At 44.7% G+C, this 24,509-nt stretch overlaps 1 protein-coding gene across 4 annotated transcripts; it reads left to right on the plus strand.

The window, feature by feature from the left end:
- The first annotated feature begins 287 nt into the window (after nucleotides 1–287).
- On the plus strand, nucleotides 288–23,919 carry USF3 (upstream transcription factor family member 3). Of its 4 annotated transcripts, none has more exons than XM_061454208.1 (6): nucleotides 288–380; nucleotides 13,697–13,761; nucleotides 14,346–14,374; nucleotides 15,172–15,254; nucleotides 15,861–15,957; nucleotides 17,084–23,919. In XM_061454208.1, the coding sequence occupies exons 1-6, from the start codon at nucleotides 333–335 to the stop codon at nucleotides 23,539–23,541; spliced, it is 6,780 nt and encodes a 2,259-aa protein (XP_061310192.1). In that variant the 5' UTR covers nucleotides 288–332; the 3' UTR covers nucleotides 23,542–23,919. The 4 variants fall into 4 exon arrangements, with proteins under 4 accessions (XP_061310192.1, XP_061310193.1, XP_061310194.1 ...); XM_061454209.1 differs by having other exon boundaries at nucleotides 296–426; XM_061454210.1 differs by lacking the exon at nucleotides 288–380 and adding an exon at nucleotides 1,342–2,343.
- Nucleotides 23,920–24,509: the final 590 nt, after the last annotated feature.

Consider the following 24,509-nt stretch of genomic DNA (forward strand, 5'->3'; position numbering starts at 1 on the left):
CCTTCCCGCTCTCCCCATTGGTCAGCTGAGGTGCCAGTCTCCGGCAGTTCCTGTTTCGGCCACCTTAACTTGTTGACGGGTCTCACGCCAATCTCAACCTCTCTGGCCTTTGATTGGGCCGCCCGCTCAATATTTCTGGTGGTGATTTGTCCGTGCCTGTTCCGCCCCGCCCCATCTGCGCCGAGCGACGCCTTCACCTCGTCTCGGCCTTTTTGATTGGCCTCCGCGCCTCAGCCCGTGCGCTCGGATTGGCTGCCATGTGCCGCGCGTGCGAGCAGCAGGGTGGGCTGCGCGGAGGGGGACTGGCGCGGAGGCAGCGGCAGGAGCGGAGGATGGTCCCCGCCGTGGGGTCGCCGCTGCTCAGCCCGCCCAGCCCCGCTGTGAGTGCCGGGGTGAGCCCGCTGCCTGCGGTCGGAGCGGAGCCTGGTGAGCGGGACGGGGGAGGAGGACGAGGAGGAGGAGCGGGCGCGGCAGCGGGGCCGGGGCTGAGAGGGAGCGGGCCGGGGCTGCCGGTGGCTGCCGCCCGCCCCTCCTCGCCCCGGTTGCCGTGTGGAGGAGGTTGGCAAAGGGGCGCCTCCACCCCGCGCGGGATTTTGGCCTTGTCGCCGTGGCGACCGAGGGCCGCGGGCCCTCACGCACTCCTCTGGGAGCCGGCTCGGGCCTCCTCGCCCGCCGGTCGGGCCGGGGGTCGCTCCCCGCCCTTGTCGCCCCGGGCCTCCCCGGTGGTCCCTTTGTTTTGCCCAGTGTGCCCCGCTGCGCCCGGCCAGCCCGCGGGGGCCTCGGTAGGGGCTGCGGAGCCCCCGGCGGGAAGGCGGCTGCTCCTCGGGTGCGCCCGCCGGCACCGCCGTGCTGGTGCCGGTGACGGCCGGGGTTTGCTCCGGAGAAGTTTTGTTGTTTGCGTCGTGAGGGTTGGCCCCGCGTGGAGAAATAAGGTCTGGAAGTGCTGGTGTGTGTCATCGGGGAAAGTAACGATGGAGGGATTGCAGGGCGGAGTGCTTGTGGGTTTGAAATGTTGTGATCACACACAAGTGACCAGGAGTCGCGGTTCAGTCAGAAAGTTCACGTCGGAGACAGCAAAACGTGGGCGCTGCTTCCCGACCGCAACATCTTGTCAGCGTAGGCCAGGATACAGAACGTGCTGCACATCACCTCTGCGTGCTGTTGTTGGGTGACAGCTCGTCCTGGAGGTTAGTCAGCTTCTGAGTGCAGGGTGAAAGTCCAGCGGTTTTATGCAGAGCTCTGTCCTTCCAAACTAACTCTTCCTTTTGGGTGTGTTTGCAGCTTGGTCTCCTAAGGAAAGAAGGCTTGTGGATGAGCTCTGTCCCTTCTCCACCTAGAGATTTGATTTCTGTGGCCTATTTCAATCAAATTTGTCAGCAGCAGAGGTATTAGAGATTGAAGTCTTTGGTTTTATGGAAATCAACATCTGTCAAATGCAGAAGATCCCATTTCTTGTGCATGCTAAGGGCAAGGCACCTGGAATCCAGCTTCTTGTGACAGACAGCCCAGGTGAACCAAGTCCATCAGCAAACACATGGCTGAATACAGCCCTCTGTTACTATGCCCTTTGTCCAGGGAAGCTTGTAGAGAAAAGGTGAAAATAAGGTGAAGAAGAAGAGAATAGTGATGTGTTGAGTCATTGGCCATAGATACATAGAAAATCACACATCTTTATTTCTGCTTTTCACATAATAGCTTGGCCTTCTATTAGCCTCCACCCAGATATGTGATTATTAAATCATTTTAGCAAAGATAACTTAATGGTTGCACAGTTGGGCATTCAGGAGTCATGGTGATCTAATAGCTTGATTTGGAAGTGTGATGTTATCCTTGCTTTTTCATATACAGTGCATTGGGACAGTCTTACATGATTATGTTACATAGCGCTTTTGCATCCTGCTGTGTTATTTGTCACTCATTAGTCGTGTGCAGTAATCAGACAAATAGGAAGGAAAAAACTTCCCATGAGGAAATAGTCATTATAATAAGGATTTAGAATTTTTGGTTTTGACTCTCAACTAGTGCCATAATAATAATCCAGAGGCACATTTTGAGGTGAAATAGGTTTGACAACTGAAAATACATTTGTCATTGAATGGGAAATAAGCTTAGAAGATTCTCATGTTGTGAGTGTGATTTGAAGATGCGTGTATTAATAATAACGTATTGGTTATGTGAAACAGTAGGAGAACATGGCTAACTTTGAAAGATTTGGATACTTATTCCCTCAGAAACTTACTTATTTCCTTAGATTATGGATACATGGGAGGATTTTAATGGAGTAGATGCAAAATCGTGGTGGATCCTGGAGGAGTGCAACAGCTGCAAAGAGATAATCAGGATGTAAGTGCTTGATAGTGGCTTTGCTGCTTTGATTCTTGGTTTCCCAAGCAGTGTCCCCAGGAGCTGACTGGGGACAGACTGAAGTGACTGCCACTCAAGTGGTGCTGTGTTGCTTGAGTGGCATGTGCCTGCTGTGTGCATTGCACACTTTTGTTTGTAGCTGAAGTTTAGTTGTAGTCTGAAATTCCAAAGACATCCTATGAACAGGAAGGTGAAAGTTCAGTGAACGTGTCCTGCTGACACCACTGACTGAGCTACTCCAGCTGATTTTCACCTTGGTTTTTCTTGGGCGCTTCCAAATTTTTTAAAGGGTAGAATTAAAGAGCTACTTGGGTGGTTGTGCTGGTGGTGATGGGTGTTTTTCCCCCTGTGGATGTTGAAATCATAAGAATACCTCTGGCTTTGAAATATTGAAGTATAACAAATTAGGCAACAAAGAGATTGGGAGTAGTGAATCCCAAACATCCAAGCATGTTTTTTAATTTGCTAAGTGTGTTGGTATAACGTATGTGACACTGTAACCAATCACATCCAGCTTGGATGTGAATTAATAGAGACTGTGGTTGAAGCTGAGTACTGTACAGGGTGGAAGAAGGAAAAAAAGGAAAGAAAGGAAGAAAGAAAGAAGGAAAGGAAGAAACATGTAAGGAAGTCAAAGGCTGGGACATGCTGGATTTGACCAGAACCATTTTATTGTTTACTTGTTGTGCAGTGGTGTTTGGGGTTTTGTAATAAGTGTTTAGATGCAAAATGGTCTTAAAAACAACTTTGTAAATGACATGTGCCTGAGGGGAGGGATAAGTAGCATAGCATTTGGTATGGAGGGATTCTCAATGTACCATAGCTATTTGCACTGGAAGAACTTGGTAAAAGTATTGTGAAGTCTGTGCCACTTTGAAGGATAGGGAGTAAGTACCACAGCAGTGTTTCAGCTGAGACAGTTCTGAATGTTGTCCCTGATTATAAAACACCAGTGGAGATGTGTGCCTACCTGTGGGTACAAACCAGGAGATTAAATGAAAATGGATGTGTAAAACGTGTGTGTGCATAGCATCTGACAGCTTTAGTGTTCCTAACCGTTTCATAATGGGTCCAAGGATAGTCCTCAGGCTTCTGAGGAAGTGTTATACTTATCTCTGGACTGATTGCTCACCCGTAGTATTGCCAGTCACCTTACAACTTAGTTCCTGTGCTAGCATTTGTCATCTCAGTCACGTTTGTGACTCCTTTATTCAAGTTAAGTCCCTCAGGAATGCATTTACTATTCTGAAGGGTGTCAATCATAATGTGAGTTGTATGTGTGTGTTCTGGAAAATCGAGTGACATCTCAGATAGAATGGTTGACCTGTAGGGCTTTCTTTGTTTCAGATTGTAGTAAAACGTGTAAAGGTTACAATTCCTTGCTGTTGTGTAGTCTCGAGTTTCTATAATGCTGACTGGTTACTTACTGGTTAACATGCAGGTTAAAATACAATTCCAGCTTTCCTATGTGCACATGATGTATCCAAAGTGTACTCTGGTTTGACCTTACAAGTGTAGCACTATTGTCATGCTCTGAGTGATTCTGCTGTTTGCAGAGGATTGACAAATTGTGTGTAAACTACATTTGTGTCTTGTATGAAAAGCTATGGCATCAGGCTTTTAAGGTGAATGAATGAGTTACTTTTGCAACCATGACATATGATAGCAGTCTTTTACATCAGCCACACTGTGTGCCATTGTGATTCACCTAAGAAGGAAGTAGCAGCCTGTTAAAAACATTTCATGCTTCCTGTTAACAAGTGTCTTTCTCACCCAGTTACCTGAGCTTCTGTCAGGTTAAGTGATCAAAGTGGAAGAACATGAAATGAGATCAGTGTCCTCTAAAAGCACATCTCAGTCATGTACTCTGACAGCAAAATGAGTTCTTTGTGGTCCATCTCTAGAGAGGCGGGAATGAGCAGAGTATGGATGTATTAACTTCTAGGCCTAAATACAGGTCTTGTGATCTGAATGTCATTGGTGTGGTGGGCAGCATCATGAGAAAATTACCAAAACCATTGCTCTTTAGGCTGCTGACACTGTTAAAAGCAGTGTATATGGGAAGAGGAGAGCTTAACCGTGAGAAGTTTGGTTTCTTCTTCAAGTAACTGAAGTTTAAAGTGAAAAGAACATCTCTTTGGGGTGTCTGCCTGCATCTGCACTCTGGACTGACTGGTTGGCTTAAGGGACACTTAATTCATGCCAGCCTTCAACCTTTGAAGTTGGACTCTGCCTTCATGCATCAGTGAAGTTGTTAGGTAGAAACTGAATACAAATCTTGGATGGGCTGGAAATCACCTTTTGCTGCTTCGTACTAAAGCTCTTCTTGCCACTTAATACAGCAATGAAATGGTGCTAGCCCAACACTGAGCAACTCCAAATCAGCAACAAGAAAAGGAACACCATTGCATTTTTCACTGCTGGAGGATCCGTAATATTCAGAGATGCTGTTTAAATATGATGTATCTGCAGTTTAAATGCTTGATTCTTCTATGGAAGTGTCTTGCTTGTAAATTCTGAGACTTTATTGAAGAAGTTTCTCTAGTTTTGGCATCATCTTGAGTCATAGTTACACAGACATTAAGCCAGTGCTGCTGCTGCAAGAAGCAACCTTGTACCAACATAAGCATCTTCAGTGTATTTGTCAGTGGAGGATCCTTTGTAATACTTCTGCAGTCAACTTCAAGCTGAAATAATGTTCTCATCTGTCTTCCTGTGCAAGTGCTGGTGAAGTGGGGGAGAGCTTAATTTTGCATGACTTTGGAGTGGGTAGGACAGTAGGGAAGAGTAACCCTCTTACTGAGTTTCTTATTGCTGCTGTGAGGGCAGTTTGTTAACTAAAGAAAGTTAGGTAGCTTGTTTCACATATGTTGCAGTATAACTCATTGACTCTGTTAGCATTGAGATTTGATAAAATAATACAAGCAAAAAGAAATCATTTTTGCAGTGCAACTGTTCGTTGCCTTTCAGAAGCCTGTAGCTTGCATCTCAACATAAGGAGAGTTAGACTGAGAACAGGTTGAATGGCCAGGCACAGAGGGTGGTGACCACTGGCACAAAGTCTAGTTGGAGGTCAGTAACCAGTGGTGTACCACAGGGGTCAGTACTGGGTCTGGTCCTCTTTAGTGTCTTCATTACTGATCTGGGTGATGGGGCAGAGTATGCCCTCAGCATATTTGCTGATGACAGCAAACCTTGGAGGAGTGGCTCATATGCCAGAGCAACGTGCTGCTGCCCAAGGGGGGGCCTCAGCAAGCTGGAGAAATGAGCTGACAGAAACCTCATGAAGTTCCACAAGGGCAAGGGTAAAGTCCCCTGCCTGGGGAGGAACAATTTAATGCACCAATATATCCTGGGGGCCACCCAGCTGAAAAGCAGCTTTGCAGGAAAGGACCTGAGGGTCCCAGTGGACACCAAGTCGAACGTGAACCAACAATGTGCCCTTGAGGCAGACGTGGTGAGTGCTGTCTTGGAACAAATTAGACAAAGTATTGCCAGCAGGTTAAGGGAGGTGATTCTTCTACTGTCCTCAGCACTGGTGAGGCCTGTAGTCAGTTCTGGGATCTCCAGTATGAGAGAGACATGGACATACTGGAGAGAGTCCAATGAAGAGCCATGAAGATGACTAATTAAGATACTAGACCTTATCTCACCCTAGGAGAGCCTGAGGGAGCTGGGACTGTTCAGCATGTAGAAGAGAAGGCTCAGGGTGGAATCTCATCAGTGTGTATAAGCACCAGAAGGGATGGTGCAAGGAGGAGGGAGCCAGGCTCTTTCTAGTGGTGCCCACTGACAGGACCAGAAGCGACGGGCAACAAAATGGGATGCAGGAGGCTCCATCTGCTCTTCAAGAAACACTTTCTTACTGTGAGAGTGCCAAGCACTAGAGCCGATTGTGCAGGGAGGTTGTGGAGTCTCCATCTTTGGAGATATTCAAAAGCTGCCTGGATATGGTCTTGGGCAACTGGCTCTAGGTGGCCCAGCTTGAGGCAGGGGAAGGAGGACCTGCAGAGGCTTCTTCCATCCTCAGACTTTCTATGATTCTGTAACACCATAACATACTTCACAACCTAAGAAACTCTCAGAAGAGTGCATAAAACTAAAAGCTGACAGTATTTATAGTGCTGTAGTCACATCTGGCCTACGTGCCCGTTGGTCTGTTATCGCTGTCTTTAGTTGCAACTGCAGCACTTACCATTTGTATACAAACTAAAAAAAAAAAGGATAATAATATCTATTTGATGTAGTACTTACCAAATATAGTGTAAATACAGTGTATTCTGTCAGCTTGCGTGTGCTCTGTACTTCTGAGTTGTGGTTTCCTTGCTCTGCAATGTTAGTTAGCTGTGGGATGCAGCTCTGCCTTTGTACTTCTAACCAGTGGTGCCCGTAACACCTGCACATCCATTCTTCTATCTTGGTCTCCATGGCTCAAGTACAAAGCTTCTGTTGGAGGCAGCTGTCAGGCACTTAGCTGCTGTCTGTGTCCATTTAAATGAAAGTGGGGGGAATTTGAGGGCTTCTTGGGTTTGATTTTGTTGAAGTCTGTGAGCAGAAGTGGTGCTCAGTCTCAGCTGATCCTTTGGAGTATTAAGTATTGCCTTTATGTGAAGCAGTGGTATCTGTCGAGGTCATGTTTTATACTTGCTGTGGTTGGCAGCTATAGAGAGTCCCACCTTTAATTGTCTCAAGAGGCTTTCCGGTCCATCTCACTCACTTTATCTGTGGTTTTCTGGTTTACTCTGGGTGGGATGGGAAGACCCTGTGTTTCTTAGCTTGGAAACATTAACTGTCTAAGCTGTCCCTTGCAAAGCAACACAATGGAGATCTCCCATTTCGAGCTTCACTTTAAGATACTCTTGCAAAGTCACTGTCAGGTGGCAATAAGGAGGTGATTGCAGACAGTTACAGAAAAAAAAAAGAGGGAGGTAAAGGCATTTTAATGTTATGGAATGGTTTTCTAATGAAGTAAAACTTGCAGGATCATGGTATCAGTCTGTCCCTTCCCTTTATTCATCCTTTTCAGACCTCTGCAAAGTAGTAACTTGGAAGTCTGGCTTTAGTTTCTGCTCCATTGTCAGTTCTAAATTTCTCTAATAGTCTTATTGCTTATCTAGTGCTTTCAGAGCTACTTATTTACTCCTGGATGGCTCATGTACATTAGTGCTCCTAAGCTGAATAAGTAGTTCTGAAAGTGGTGGAATTAATGAATCCAGGTTTCCTATGGATATGGTTCCTAATGGTTCCATTTTCTGGTGTCTAACATACATTGATCTTGCTGTTAAATTTCCTCTTTGGGAGAGTTAAGAAACCGTGCCCACTTTCCCTGGGCAGCTCAGCTCAGGTATCTTTAGTTTGGACCTCTCTGTTAAACCTAATTGAAATAGTTTGCAGCTTTATCCCTGCCAGTGTTATTCAAAACTGTCAAACATCCAGATCACGAGTCCTTTATTCCTGGAACCGAAGCAATTGCCCAGTGGGTCCGTTTTATGGAGAAAAAACTCTGAAGAGCAGAAGTGTGAAATAGCATTGAGATTGTGAAGGAGAACTGAGCCCCCTTGTGTCCACTAAAACCCTTGGAGAGGAGCCTGGAATGAAATGTACATTGCAGATTTCTGGGGGTTTTGCTTGATTTTGTTGAGTTTGGGGGCAGAGCATGTGCTTAAATTTCATTACCGCTCGTAACGATGAAAGTACCACTGCTGGAATCATCTGCTGGCCTTCTCTGAAGGACGTGGCAATACGCCGTCTGAACGAGTGCTTTGGAAGTGTTTTCATATTGTTGCCAGTTTCCACAGTTCTGGAAGTTGATGGGAAGTTTCACTAATTCTTGTAAAGTCCACATGCTTGGAAATTATGTGTCTGAACAGTGGGGTTGTGGGGTACGTTTGATCACCGTATACATTAAAACTGAAATATTCTTTTATGGTACCTTCTACCTCAGCCGTTTTTGCCTTTAGTCCCAGAAAGATTCCTAGGAAAATCCTTTACCCTGGAAGGTCTGTGTTTGTAACCAGATCTCAGGATGGATCTCTTCTGTGTGTTGTAAATGGGCTTTGTAGTGAAGACCCATACAATATTACTTCCTGTACCACGAATCCTTGGCAAGTTCTTAAGTTTGTGTCATATTTCTCAGACCCCAAGCCTGTAAGATATTCAAGAACTTGACTGTGTTATCCTTTGTAACTTAACGACTTAGAGCTAAAAAGATGAATTAAACCCCCTGACATATGAATTCTCTGGATGGCCTGCACATTTCAGTTCTAGGATATTTTGCACTGCTTGTTAGTTAGGGTCCTCAGGAGAGAGCAGCAAGCCAGTTTAGTGTGTGCCTATGTGTCTAGTGTAGCTATTGAAGAATCACTTGATACCTCCTCAAGATCTTACACAGCAGGCTGAGAAAACTGAGGCTGTTCAGCCTGGAGAAGAGAAGCTGCGTAGAGACCTCAGAGCAGCTTCCAGTGTCTGAAGGGGGCTACAAGGATGCTGGAGAGGGACTCTTCATCAGGGACTGTAGTGATAGGACAAGGGGTGATGGGCTCAAACTGAAACAGGGGAAGTTCAGGTTGGATATAAGGAAGAAGTTCTTTACTGTGAGGTTGCTGAGGCGCTGGCACAGGGTGCCCAGAGAAGCTGTGGCTGCCCCATCCCTGGCAGTGTTCAAGGCCAGGTTGGACAGGGCTTCGAGCAACCTGGTCTAGTGGAAGGTGGCCCTGCCCGTGGCAGGGGTTGGAACTGGATAAGCTTTAAGGTCCCTTCCAGCCCAAACTCTTCTATGTTCTTATACAATAGCCTTACTGAAACTTCATTGCTTTAAGTGAGCAAGAAAAAAAGAAAACCCAAACCAATGTATTTGAGTTTAGATCGTGCAAACAAAGGAAGTAAATTCTAAGAGCACTGATTTTTTTTTTTTTTCCCCATCTGTTATTTGTTGTTTATGTTTTGAAGAGCAGATTTCATGAACTAAGTTGCTGAGTAATACCTGCAAAGATGGGTGGTAGACAAGAAGACTCTTCAAACCAGTTTGGTTTTGAGTTTTCTACCCTACTTTTTCAGAACTATAGAGGATATTGGATTATGTTAAATCTCCAGAACGCAAAAACTCTTTTCATTTCTGGGGATGACACTGCATATAAACTGGTATTTCAGTTTGACATTGGAAGAGCTACAGACAATATAAAGCTTGAGGGAGCCTTGGTACTAAATAAATATGAATGTTGTGTTGCTTCTGGTTCATCTGGCTAAAGAATTTGGAATTTGCTACGTTCTCTCTGCAAAAGACACTCGGCTGAGTCAAGTGAGAGTATTAATGTGAGTGAACTTAAAATGCATTTGCCCTTGAGTTTATAAAGCAAATACATACCTTCTGCTTTAGAGAATCAGTGAAGGAATCTCTCCATGAAGAAGTAAAGGTAAACCCATTGTCAGTGCACTAGTGATGCAACAGCTAAGAGGAAGAAATGGAGACAGTATAAACATTATTTGTGAGCCCACAGAAATCTCCACCCAGTCAGAGCTTTGTCCTTAGAGAATAAGAATAGGAAAAACGCTTCAGTTCACCATGTTTCTTAGGGTACAGTCTCTCAGTAGAAACCCCAGAGTTGTATACAAGTGCCGTTTAACAAACTTAACCACCTCTTTTCAGTTAGAAAATCAGCACTTGAAATACGCTGGGTTAATGAGATAACATATACAGCCTTGATTTTTTCTTATCAGTCACACAAACCTGTTTTGAAACTTTAGGGGAAACATTGGTTGAATGGTAGACTATGATAAATTTGACTTAAATTAATTCCACATTGAAATGAAGTTAGAATAGTGTTCATTGCATTCCTGTGCCCTGTCTTCTATGTGAAATGGGCTGTAGATCCCAGTGGAACTGAAGCATATCAAACACACATTTACAGTTGTTTATGTTTGTGAGGCTTACACCCTCGGCATGTGGTGGCATCTGGCTTAAGATGTGCAGGGAATGGCATCACTCAGAAGCAGCTCATTGACAATTTGAAAGAAGGGCAAGGGAGGAAGAAAGAAATCAGGGTTCTTTGACCCGTAATAAAAATCCATTTCCTAGGATCAAAAACGGTTGGAAGCTGTGTTAATAAATTTCAGCACAAGTTACCACTAAGGCCTTGCTGATCTTCCTAAATACTACGTACAGTGTACTGCTGAATCATTTCAGGGTTCTGCTCAGGGGGAAGAAATAACGGAATGCAATGGAAAATTGCATAGATCATAACTTTGAGAGATAGAGATGCCCCTATTAGGAATAAGAATTTTGCTGACTGGATATGGACCCTTGGCAGAAGCAGCTTGAATACTGGAGTATGGGGAGACTGTGTTGTTAGGGAGAAATGGGTGCTCTGACTTGGGGCACAGGGAGGATGTGGTTGTGGATGTGATCTGGACTGTGTGTTCAGAGAGCACATGGAGCCAGGACAGCTGTGTCTGTTTTGGGGAGGGTATTTGTGGGTGGGTGCTTTTTTATACCCTTTACCTTCACACAGTTGTGCATTCTCTGTAGACTTGCATGGTAGCTGGCCATCTAAATTCATGTTCTATTAAATACAATGTAATACAGAAATGGTCCTTTGGTTCTGAAGTTGTATAAATTTGCAAGATTATAAAAGCGTGGTTGCTTGGTGAATACGTTAGTCCTTAAAAAATGCTAAGTTTACCAAAACTTAGACCTCTTCCATCTCTTTGCTCTGATTTCCAGTATACTTGGCATGGTCTAGTAATGGCCTGTAACAGATACATCAACTCTGTCCGTACAGATGGTGCAGACAAGTAAAGAAACAGGGTACATGACTGCCACACAATGCAATCCAGCACGTTCCTTTTTCTGAGTGTAATGTTAGTGAGCTCATGTTGTACCAGAACCATATTCACATACTCTGTGTGCACATCCTTACCTCACTAAACAGAAACAGTGCTGTGTACACTAAATTAAATGGCCCCCTTTGCCCCCTTGAATAGCTGTTCTGTCTGATACATAAGGTATCATCTTAGTGATGGATATACAAGAGTGTAGCATTAGTGGGTAGCTGCTCTGCTTCTCATGTCTTTGCTGGTAGCTTTAATGGATATAGATTCTGCTGGGCTGCTTTGACACAACTGCAATGAGGTGTGCTGACCACAGTCTCGCAGTGTATGTGTGAACATCTCTGGTTGCCAACAGTATGAAAGATGGCTGGGCTTTAATCAGATTTACTTTTGAAGTAATCAGAATTGCACACCTGCTAAACTCTGCCAGCTAAACCCTCCATCATCACCTGATGCAATGAATGCAGCTAGAATAAGTAAGTACTACTGACCATCGCCAGTTATGCACAGGAGGGATCAGTTACAGATGCCTTGGGTGGGAAACTGGCTTTCCTGGCTTTCAGAGGTGTGAATTTTCACCAACTTGGAGGACCTAAGGTCCCAACTGCAATAGTCTTACGGTGGATAAACAGAAATAAACCAGTGAATTAAGCTAAATGGATTTAAAGGAGAAGAAATCTTGGTTTTAAGATAAAGTAACACAAGGTAATTTAAAAGAGAGCGAATGAGTGGATGAAAGCGCTGATGTTACACCACTACTTTCTTTCACAGTAAAACAATGTTAACTCTGTCAGAGCATGGTCAGTGAGAATGGAGGAAGCAAACCTGTGGCGAAATACAAATAGAAGATGATGCACTGCCATTGATGGGCTGGGGAAGTCTGTGGTGATTGTTTCAGATCAGCTGTGTGTAACACCCAGAGGAGTGGTGTAATGCAGTAACTCATCTCAGGGAGGATTGTGTCTAATTTTATGGTGGTGTGAACACTGTTGTGTAGGTGGAAGAGTTGAATTATGCTCCTGAAAACTTCAGGACTTTGAGTTCCCCAAGCTGGATCTATTTGCAGGATGTCGCCTGTTTGCTTTACTTTAAGGTTTGCCAACATTCCCCTATCGTTGCCTTCACAGGAATAGAGGAAGTATTTAAAGAAGGGATAGAGTGGTAAACAGCATCAGCCCTGATGCTTCTCCCCAGTTAATCTTTACTGAACAAGAGCACCCCTGTTTTTAGTTAATCTTTACTGGACAAGAGCACCTACATTTTACACTGGAGAACAGCACCCAAATTCTGTGCTGGTACAATACAGATTATTTCTGTTGACTTTACACAAGCATGCAAGCAAGCGTGCGTGCAGAGCCCTTTCCAAAGTGTGTGCTTCAGTGCTTTGGGAGCCCTGTCTATATGTGGCTGGCTTTCTGGTTCATAAAGATGTTGTTTTGGGGGTGGTTTTAATGTCAGTTTCAGTAATGCTCGGTTTACATTAAGAACTGCTTGGGTTTGAAAGTTATATTAAAACCCACCCCCACTTCTTTCCAGTACAAACAAACCCCCTAAAGATATGAAGCCTTAAAAGAAGCTGATGAGCTTTCTACGAGGAACCAGGGAGAGGTGAAGTCACAAGCAGTCTGAGGGCCCATGGAAAGAGTTATAGTAACAGGTTGGTTGGTGAAAGAAAGAGCAGAAACATGGAACTAAATACTTTGTTATTGGAGCTCTGCCTTATCAAAAAGCAGATTTTGGGGGGTTTTCCTGTTGTCATCTACAATATACTCTATGTTACTTCCTCTCTAAAATGAATTCCTCTGGTAGATACATGTTCAACCATCATTGACTTAATCTCATCTTTTGTTTATTTTTTTTGTATTGTTTTTGTTTGTTTAAATACAGGCTCCTGATGTGTTCAAGCTGAGGCTGTTATGTATAACTTTATTTCATAACTTTAACTGAATTTTACAGACCTGACAACATAGGGTGTCATTTTTGGCCATTTTAAGGTGTACATTATTCAATAGTAAGTAGATTTTGTAATTTGCTACATTAACAGCACTCTAAATTTGTATTTAATAAAATGTCCTCATTGTATCTTGTACTTTGCTAAGCATTCATGTTTTATTTAGAGCTGGGAATTGAACGCATATTCAACTAAGAAAGGCTGATGGAAGAGAATTCAGCTCTATTTCCTCCTAATCAAAGATCAATCATACACTCTATAGTTTTCCTTCCTGCTTCCTTAAAGTAGTTGGGACCATAATTGGTTTGATATTTAAAGTAATTGAGGAAATGCAGACCAGTTCATCATAGACAGCAGGGCAGGTTCACAAAACATGAGTACTCACATGTGAGTTAATACTCACATGACCAACTGCTCTACATCAAGGTGATGGACCTGTGCATACACTAAAGTATAGACCTGTCCTTGTGGTCAAAGGCAAAATGATGTAACAAACGGCATGTGCTGAGAATTCAGAAGAGTGCAGTTGTTAATTCCTTCCCCAATTTTCTTCAGGCTCTCTTCTCCGAAACCATGCCAGAGATGACAGAGAATGAGACACCTACCAAGAAGCAACACCGGTGAGTTGTACTTCTGTACTCTGTGGTCGTGTCACAGGTGTGAAGTTTCTAGCTAAGAGTTTGCAATTGGGTATTGACAAGCAGTTCTGAGGGTTGACCAGGGTCATTATACCGTTTCCAGGTTTTTGTTCTTTTGTAGTAGCACACTGATCTAATACCTGATTGGTAGGGGAATCCTTCAGTCCCTGGTTAAATAGAGCATTCATCCTGTGCTAGGTACCCATGTAGGATCTGATTTATGATTGGAGAGAACATTGATTTGTCCTACAGATACTTTTTCAGTATTCGTGGATTTTGGGACTCTTTCTTACCCCACTAAATAGTGGGGTTTTTTGTATTCTGTATTGGTAGTGAGAATCAAAGGGCAACTGGGTGTCTCCATGAATTATTATTAGAAACTATTTAATACTAATGTCTAAGACCAGTCCTTGTGAGTGTGACTTCTGCTACATCCTTATTCACAGAGCAGAATATAATATTTAGTATTTTTACCTGTAAATAAAATAATAAGAGAAGTATTTGTTTGTATACAGATTTCTTTTCCTTTCTGTTTCACATCACTGCTTTCCCTTTGTGTTTCACAGAAAGAAAAACCGGGAAACACATAATGCAGGTAGGAACATTATGCTTTGTTGTTTGGTCTGGAAATAAGCACTGATGCTTTGAACTACTAAAACAGATCCTGCATGGAGAAGGTTCCTCTGAAGGAGTTTACTGCATTTAAAACCCCACCCTTCCAAACACTTTCTGTGTCCTTGCATATCTGTGTAGAAGGGCATCTTGGTTGTTTGCTGTTTTCCATAGTACAGGGTTGCAGTAGCACACCCAAGTATGAAAGCAGGACCATCCCACTGGCTTACCAATGCTAGTGAAGTAAGAATTAAACAATTTCAGTTGTATTTAATTCTAAAGGGAAATAAATGCACAGCATTCACACGGTAATGTGTGAAAAAACAGAGACAGATACCTGACCTGAGAGCTTCACGGGTTCCCTGTATTAGAAATATTCCTGTAACCTGTCCCTGAGGCACCCATCTGGATGTTGGCATCCCAGAAATTCTGTACACATACTGGCTGTATGTTGTAGGAGTTGCATCCCTCAGGCTGAGTCCTATAAAACTCAGTTTGAAAGCAGTATCAAAACCTGACTTCTGAGAGGTAGTAACAAGTCCTTTCCACAAAGGAGTCCAGAACATCCCCACCTGTTAAAGGTATTGCTGCTTATGTTTACAGCTCTTCATTCAGTATGTGAGGTTTACTTTAGAGGAATTTTTTTCCCCTCTCAAGTTACTGAGGGTTCCAGTATACCATGAAATAACGTATTTATGAGTCTTTACACTGGTACTAGTTGGGCTGCTGTTGTGGTGACTTGCCCAAGCAGATGACACAGCATGTGTTGGTTTTGCTTAGTGGAGAGACATCGAAAGAAGAAGATTAATGCTGGGATAAACAGAATCGGAGAACTCATTCCCTGCTCTCCAGCACTTAAGCAGGTGAGTGTCCATTCGGAGGTGTGTACAAGTTTCCTGTAAAATGCTTGTGTGTTTCCTTGTGCAAGGAAGTATAGTTACTTTGCTGTTTGTCTTAGGGTGAAGGCAAAACTGTGCGAATTCATATGCTCCAAAATCTTACTAGTATTTAAAAATTATTTGTAATAGAATTCCTTTTAGCAATTAAGAAGTGAACAAGAGGTTTTGCAGGCAAAGCAGTTTCATAAAGGGAAGATGATGAAGGGGTTATGGCATGTTTTCTTTTAACATATTCTTCAGTATATTACTTTCAAAGTTATGCATACACCTTCCTGGATAATTGTTCCTTGTTTGTTTCTTTCCTAAGAAAATATTTCCAAAGCGATATCCTGGAAATTTCATGATGTATATGTTTGTTTGTGAACACAAATTTCAGGCTGCTCAGCAAGAAATGATGCTTGTTGTTTGGGTTCCATTGCCTTAGTAGCTACCGTTGGGTGTTGGAAAATGTCAGCTCCAGCACTGAAAATGTTATTCTGTAAAAGCTCATGGCATTGGGGTCAGTAGTATCAATGGATCTACCAACTACAGACCTTTCTCCTAATTTTATCTGCATGTTTTCTTTCAAAGAGCAAGAACATGATCCTGGATCAGGCCTTTAAGTATATAACAGAAATGAAAAGACAGAATGATGAACTTCTGTTAAACGGAGGGAACAATGAACAGGGTAAGTACAGATGCTGCTGGAGGCTCTAGAATTTCTATCACTTGCTTCCAGTGTGTGTCTGTTCGTACGGACTAACAGCAAAGCCTGGATCAACACGCTTGGGAATTCCAAGACGTTGTGCACATACAGGAAAAACACAGTTGTTTAGAATATCCTGAAACAAGAAGCCAGCAAAATGCCCAAGTGTGTGTTCTTGTACATAGCTGAGAGAATATGGAGCAATTGTGTTGTGATGTAATTACAGAGCTTAGAGGTGATTCAGCATTATCTAGTAGATTCCATCCTGATTTAGTCTGCTGTAGTGACCAGAATGATTTCTGACAAACTTTAGTGAGATTTTTTTCCATCAAAACAGTGGAGTTTGTCATGCATAGAGCCATTTTTTTCCCTTTTAGATGCTGTAAATGATAACAGCCTATTTAATAAAAATGCATCATCTCAAACCTTCTTGAACAGATGCATACAAATATTGTGATGGAGGTATGACAGAAATAATGTCAGAGCTCATTTGCAGTTTGTGAGTTTTATTTCTACCCACAGAATGGAGTTCTTGATAGTTTATTTTTATCTTGGTGGTGTAATTTGGCTTGAAAAACCTAGGTGATTTTTCTAGTTAGGTGAGCTGTCTCCAAGTGCATTGCTAGGGTTTGTGGCTGAACGTAAGTGCTTTGTATTTAATTCTGATTATCATTTTTAGAAGTAATGAAACTTAATTGTCCTGCAAAACCACGAGATTATCAATTATATACAAATGGTTTTAGTGTTTGCAGAGGAGCAGGGGAGAGAGCAAGTTAAATTAATGTGCTCATCTTTCAGTAATTAAACAATTTAATGAGTGTTCAGTTTCATCTGAGTTTGTCCTGATGGTGTTTAATAACTAAATAGTTTGATATGTCTTGCTGTTGGCAATGGGATAGTGTATGAAGTTCATTCACTTTCCCACTTAAGTAAAGAGGCTTATCAGGATAAGAGTCTTCATTTTCATTATGTTACCCATTTGAAGAGGTCATACATAATTAACAACTTATTTCAATACTGCATAGCATTTACTGTGCAAGTCATGCGGTAATGTTACCTAGTATTTGCTCTGGTGCTGATGTAATGGAGTGCTCTCACTGTTTTGTAGCTGAAGAGATAAAGAAACTCCGAAAACAGCTGGATGAACTGCAAAAGGAGAACGGGAGATACATCGAGCTACTGAAAGCAAATGATATTTGCCTGTATGATGACCCTACAATCCACTGGAAGGGGAATCTCAAAAATGCCAAGGTCTCGGTTGTTATTCCCAGCGATCATGTTCAAAAGAACATCATTGTCTATTCAAATGGGAGTCAACCCAATGGAAATAACCAGGGAGCATCTGTCCAGGGAATAACATTTAATGTTGGTCATAATTTACAGAAGCAAACAGCCAATGTTGTGCCAGTCCAGAGAACTTGCAACCTAGTGACTCCTGTGACGATTTCTGGTATTTACCCCACAGAAAACAAGCCATGGCCACAAACTACAGTTTCTCCGGTGGCATCTGCTCAGACAGCTCCAGCAGGGAATGTTCTTGAGCTTTCCACCCCAGAGAATGAGCAAGGCGTGCTTACCACTGCTACCGCTGGCTCGCAGAGCGCATCTCGATCTGGAACAGAACAGGAACTCCAGTGTTCTTCAGGTAATGCACTACAGAATGATCAAAACCATCCCAAAGGTAAAACTGATGAGGAGGGCACTAAATTAACTAAGAAAACAGTCCTCCAGGGAATCAGCCTTCCTTCCAGTGCCTCCACGGAAGCCTCCAAAGTTCAACAAGTGAATGCAGCTTGCTCAGATGCACAGAATTCTAGGAGTGACCTTCAGGAAAGCTGTGTCGTTTCAACCACAGACACAGCTGGTGTGCCATCTGTGAGACTGTCTGCTGCAGATAGTTCTTCCTCTGTAAATGTCCTCAAAAGTACAGACTTAGTAAGTAGTGCTGGGATGCCTGTGACTTCTGCAGCAGAAGGAGTTAAGGCTGCGACGGCAATAAGCACTCTGCCTGCCGTTTCCCTGGAGAACTGCTGGTCTTTTTCAGGCTCTTCAGGTGTTGGCACTTCGGACTTGAAAAACATGAGTAGCCTTACACGGATGCCTTCAGCTGGAAACACACAGACCACATGGACAACTTTGCAGCTAGCAGGAAATACTGTTCAGCCACTAAGCCAAACACCATCTGGTATAATGACTGCAGTATTAAACGAGCCAGTTAATGGTGCTGGTACTGTACCTTCTGCTCACAGCAGGCCTTTGACTGCGAGTATCAGTTTGAATACTTCTCTGCCTGGGGATGGCCAGGCAGCTGAACAGATTGTAGTTACCTTGCCCTCGTGCCCATCTTTACCTATGCAGCCATTAATCAGCCAGCCACAGGTTAAAACTCAGGCTGCAGGAAATCTCCTTCCATTAAATTCAGCTATGCAGGTGATTCAGATGGCTCAGCCAGTTGCAGCAGCGGTTACAGGAGCACCGGCTAACCAGAATGTCATCATTCTCCAGCCTCCAAACCCCACTCCATGCCCTCCGATTGTGAGAGCGGAAGTTCCCAGCCAAACTGTTAGTCAGCAAATTGTGATTATACAAGCTGCTAACCAGAATCCTCTTCCCCTCCTCTCTGCTCAGCCCTCTGCTTCTGTGAGAGTTCCCATGAATGGGCCAACTGCAATTGCAAACTCCAGCAGCTCCATCCAAAATGTGTCACTTCCACAGACTTTCGGAGGGAAACACCTTGTCCATATATTGCCAAGACCATCTTCTTTACCATCTTCTAGCTCTACGCAAACGTTTTCAGTTACAATGTCCAATCAACAACATCCTCAAACTATCTCATTAAACGGGCAGCTTTTTGCATTGCAGCCTGTGATGTCTTCATCTGGAGCTTCCAATCAAGCCCCTATGCAAATTATTCAACCCACCACCAGCGAAGATCCAAATACCAATGTTGCCCTCAATACGTTTGGTGCTTTAGCTAACCTCAATCAGAGCATATCACAAATGGCTGGACAGAGCTGCTTACACTTGTCTCTCAACCATCCTTCCAATCCCACAACTGTCAGTAACCAGATTGCCACAGTTAACTGCGTGTCATTGCCAGCTTCTGTGGCAACTTCAGTACCTGCGGAGGTTTCGGTATTAACTACTGTGTCCAGTTCAATAAATGCTTCCCCCAAAAAAGCGGCTGGTGGCTTGCCAGCCAATGCAAAGTCCAGAAGGACAAACAAAAAGCCAAGTACGAAGAAACACCAAGCGGTTATCAGTAAAGTGTCCTGCCCAGCAGTTCCTTGCAAAGACGCAGGGAAGGTGGACTGTACCGCTGTGGAAACGGTGGCAAAGCATTCAAATGGCGAGGGGCTGCTTGAAACCGCTCCAGCAGCAGCAGAAGCTTTAACGACATCGCAGGCGAGTGGTACGGCAGCATCGAGTGGTGCCAGTGCTCCTGACTCTCCTTCCAAAGACACTGCACACTCTGAGCAGGCAGCGAAAACCTGCCCTGCCCCTGAGCTGAGCTCTGCAGAGGCACCCACTTCCTCGCTGCTGGAGTCCGTGGTGTCAGAGCAGCTGCCCCAGGTCCCACCAGCTGCCAAAGATGCTCTGCACCAGCAGGCCCAAGGATCTCCGAACCATCCATCAACCAGCTCTGCCTCATCGGAGTCTTCCAGACCCTGTGACCCCCCCAGCACCTTAACGTCCTCGCCTACTGAAGCACAGCCCCAGGTTGCTGGGCCGTCAGCAGCACAGAGCAGCACAGCAGGTCATCCTTCCAAGGCAGGAACGGTTTCAGAGCCCTGCAGCGTTGCGCAGGATTCCTCAGCTGTGATGCAAGATGCAGACTTGCTGGAAGGACAGGGTCTAACGAAAATGCTGTCTGATCTCACAAAAGAAAGAACAACTGTGGAAAAAAACTCTTCGTTTGCCATTCAGGGGGAGCATTCTGATTTTCCCGTGAAAAACTCTAAATCAGCAGAAGCAAATGTGGATTTGCCTGACAAGCAGGAACTCTTGCTAATGAGCACGGAAGGTGATGCTCTCTCCCAGCATCACTCCTGCATTTCTGATCAGGAAGTGGTCAGTGCTTCCCTTATCGCTAGCAGGCAGGCAGACTCCCCCATGTCAACTAGCTCTGGCAGCAGTCGAGGCTTCTCAGTTGCATCTATGCTGCCAGATACCACCAGAGAAGACATCACTAGCAGCACTTCAACCAGTACATGTAATAGCTGCACATTTTCAGAACAGACTGACATTGTAGCTCTTGCAGCAAGAGCTATTTTTGACCAGGAAAACCTTGAGAAAGGTGGCGGAGGAATACAGGTTAACGTGAGGGATGCCATCTCAAAGTCAACTGAGGTTGCACCTTTGGAGAGAGAACAACAGCCTTTTAAACCTCAGCCAGTGAAAGAAAACAATGCTGGGCCATTGGAAGCAGCACCAAACAAATTCAGTGCTAAAGATACAGTCCAGACAAATGCTGATAGACAGGTTGAGAATCCAAGCTGCTCTGTAGGAGGTGTGGAAGCATCAAACACTTCTCTGCAGATTTCCTCTTCCCAGGCACCAAGCCTAACCAGTTTAAGCGTGAATAATCTAATACACCAGAGTCGCATTGTCCATCCCCTTGTGAGCTGCTCAAGTTTATCCCAGTCTTCAGAGCCAGCAATAGTCCCTTCAACTGTGAACCTCTCCCTTCCATCTAGCACGTATGTCAATCAGTCTCCAGGACCCGCTATGATGAGTGAATATGCTCAGGAACAACTGAATGCTATTAGGGCAAGCACCATGCAGGCTTCCCAGCTGCAGGAATCACACTTAAAGCAGCAAAATCATGAAGGTCGCAAAGACTCTGCCAAGCGGGCTGTTCAAGACGACCTTCTGCTTTCAACAGCAAAGAGGCAAAAGCAGTGCCAGACAACACCCATAAGGCTTGAAGGGATGGCGTTGATGAACCGAACACCAGAGAGTATTGCTGATCAGACACAGATGCTGGTCAGTCAGGTTCCCCCTAATTCATCCAATTCGGTGGTACCAGTGAGCAATCAAGGGCATACTGATGGCCTTAATAGGTTGTTCCCACCCAACAGCAACTTCGTGACAGCAGCTCTGAGGCAAACTGAAGTTCAGTGCAGTTCTCAGCCGTCAATTTCAGAGCAGCAAGGCCAGGCAGGGCAGCACTTGCAGCCAATTCAACACGCTCCTGCTCAAGGCATATCTCACCTTCACAGTAATCACCCATACTTAAAGCAACAGCAGGCTGGTCAGTTAAGGGAAAGGCACCACTTGTATCAGCTGCAGCATCATGTTACACATGGGGAAAACTCAGTCCACTCTCAACCCCACGGTGTCCACCAACAGCGAACAATGCAGCAGGAGGTGCAGATGCAAAAGAAGCGAAATCTCATCCAGGGAACGCAAGCCACACAACTTTCTCTACAGCAAAAACACCACGGAAGTGACCAGGCACGGCAAAAAGGTGGTCAGCCTCATCCTCACCACCAGCAGATGCAGCAGCAGATGCAGCAGCACTTTGGAGCTTCCCAGCCTGAAAAGAACTGTGAAAATCCTGCAACAAGCAGGAACCACCATAACCACCCTCAGAGCCATATAAATCAGGATATTATGCATCAACAGCAACAGGATGTTAGCAGCAGGCCGCAAGGTTCAGGTTCTGAACACGTGTCAGGACACAGTCAGATGCAAAGGCTGATGACTTCAAGGGGCTTAGAGCAGCAAATGGTGTCCCAGGCAAGTATCGTAACCAGACCGTCAGATATGACATGCACCCCTCACAGGCAGGAAAGAAACAGAGTTTCCAGCTACTCTGCTGAGGCACTCATTGGGAAGACACCCTCAAATTCAGAACAGAGAATAGGAATATCTCTCCAAGGCCCTCGCGTTCCTGACCAGCTTGAAATGAGGAGCTATCTTGATGTTTCTAGGAATAAAGGGTTGGTGATTCATAATATGCAGGGCCGCTTACCTGTCGACCATACAGTTGGCTCAGACGTGCAGCGGCTTTCTGATTGTCAGACGTTTAAGTCAGCTGGACCAAACCAACAACCAACAGGCAACTTTGATGTACAGGCTTCAAGAAACAGTGAAATTGGTAACTCTGTGTCATCCCTCAGGGGCATGCAGTCCCAGGCGTTTCGGATCAGTCAAAACACTGGGCCGTCCATAGAGAGGCAGAAAAGATTGCCCTACCAGCCAGTGCAGGGTATTCCCACAGGAAATACCCTGCCATCAAGGGAAAATGAAAACACGTGCCACCAAACCTTTATGCAGAGTTTACTTGCCCCTCACCTTGGAGATCAAGTTAGTGGAAGCCAAAGATCGATCCCAGAACATCAAAGGAACACGCAGTGTGGTGCCTCCTCCACAATCGAATACAACTGTCCCCCGGCACGAGAGAGTGTACACATCCGAAGAGATGGTGATGCTCAGAGCAGGGAGAGCTGCGACATGTCTATTGGTGCAATTAACACAAGGAACAGTTCTTTGAGTATTCCTTTTTCAACTTCCTCGTCCTCGGGAGATATTCAGGGTCGCAATACAAGCCCAAACATCTCTGTGCAGAAGTCCAATCCCATGAGGATGACGGACAGTCATGGAACTAAGAGCCACATGAATACACCTGTTTCTAGCAACATGCACGGGGTTGTGAGGCCGACTCACCCTCACCCTGCAGTTTCTCATGGGAACGGCGAGCAAGGGCAACCTTCTGTTCGCCAGCCAAATTCTTCAGTGACTCAGCGCTCGAGGCATCCTCTGCAAGATAACGGAGGTTCTAAAATACGTCAGCCCGAAAGGAATCGATCCGGAAATCAAAGACATGGGAATGTCTTTGACCCTAGTCTTCCGCACCTTCCCCTGTCCACCAGCAGCAGTATGATCCTTGGGCGCCAGCAGTCTGCCATAGAAAAAAGAGGCAGCATTGTCCGATTTATGTCTGATGGCCCTCAAGTGTCTAACGACAACGCAGCCCCTGACCAACATACTCTTTCTCAGAATTTTGGGTTCCCTTTTATTCCGGAGGGCGGCATGAATCCACCAATAAATGCCAACGCCTCTTTCATCCCACCAGTCACTCAGCCCAGTGCCACTCGAACTCCGGCTCTCATCCCGGTTGATCCTCAGAATACTCTGCCGTCCTTCTATCCACCTTACTCTCCTGCCCATCCTACCCTTTCCAATGACATTTCTATCCCTTACTTTCCCAACCAAATGTTTCCTAACCCAACCACCGAGAAGCCGAGCAGTGGAAGTTTAAACAATCGATTCGGATCCATTTTGTCTCCTCCCAGGCCTGTTGGTTTTGCTCAGCCCAGTTTTCCTTTGCTCCCGGATATGCCACCGATGCACATGACCAACACCTCGCACTTATCCAATTTTAACTTAACATCTCTGTTTCCAGAAATAGCCACAGCTCTTCCTCCGGATGGTTCAGCAATGTCGCCTTTGCTGTCCATCGCAAACACATCTGCTTCAGATTCTTCCAAGCAGTCCTCGAACCGACCTGCCCACAATATAAGCCATATTCTAGGCCACGACTGCAGCTCAGCTGTATGAGAACTGATAGTCTGACTCCTGGTCTGATGCGTCATTTATATATTTAAGAAGAAAGCGGATCTCACTGACATCCCTGAAGAGATCATTCATAGCATCACTGTTTATTTGCCTAAATGTATGTATATGGGTACTTTTCGTATTTATATACACACTGTGTTTCCATCCACCTTACTAACTTTAAAGCACCAGTGCCTATAGCAATGCTTACTTGTAAACAGTAAGGATGTAACACTGAGAGCTGTGCAAATATTGGTTGTTGATTTTCCAACAGTCAAGTTTGATGTGCAGTTGTTCCGGGGTAAGGGCCACCCTCAGTAACACATGGAGTGAGAGCATCTCTATGGGGCTTGGGAAACATGCTGCAGGTTTGGTTTTGTTTCTGTTGTGTTTACCTGAAACTACAGACAAACTTGGAAGTGGCTTGGGTTTCTCTCTTCCCTTTTGTAAAGTATCTTCAGGAGCCTCAGCACAAGTCACGGCTGTGCTAGCCAGCATTGACAGGTAAAGGCATTTGTTGGGCAGCTTTTGGCTGCCTGAAGTTTGTCACATGAATTTGACTTAAGGCTGACCTCCCCTAGCAAAAAATTCCTGTGCGTTTCCATGGTCAGCAGTTCAAAACAGGTTTAGAAAATTCAGATTTCTTCAACCTATGACTTTCTGCTTCTAGAAAGAATTTTGTTTGGATCCATTTTAACAGCGGCTTCAGTTCCTGCTGGACGTGGTCACTGTTTTAATGTAGCTCATGACTCCTGGTGTAGTCAGCAGAGACAGCAGTTGTATTTGTTGCCATTTCAGTGTTCATATGCTGCAAGTTACCTCAGGGTGGGTTTGTACCTTGTTTAGCACCTTCTTAATGTCTGTCTTTTCTTTTTACACACACATACACACACACACACACACACCCCCCCCTTTTCTTTGGCCCCTGCTCAAACACCAGCTCTCTGGTTCCTGTGAGTGACAGCCCTTTG

Source organism: Pezoporus flaviventris, unplaced genomic scaffold (genome assembly GCF_033815535.1).
Source record: "Pezoporus flaviventris isolate CSIRO_AGI_PZ_B2104156 unplaced genomic scaffold, CSIRO_AGI_Pfla_v1 ptg000015l, whole genome shotgun sequence".
NCBI classification, from domain to species: Eukaryota; Metazoa; Chordata; class Aves; order Psittaciformes; family Psittacidae; genus Pezoporus; species Pezoporus flaviventris.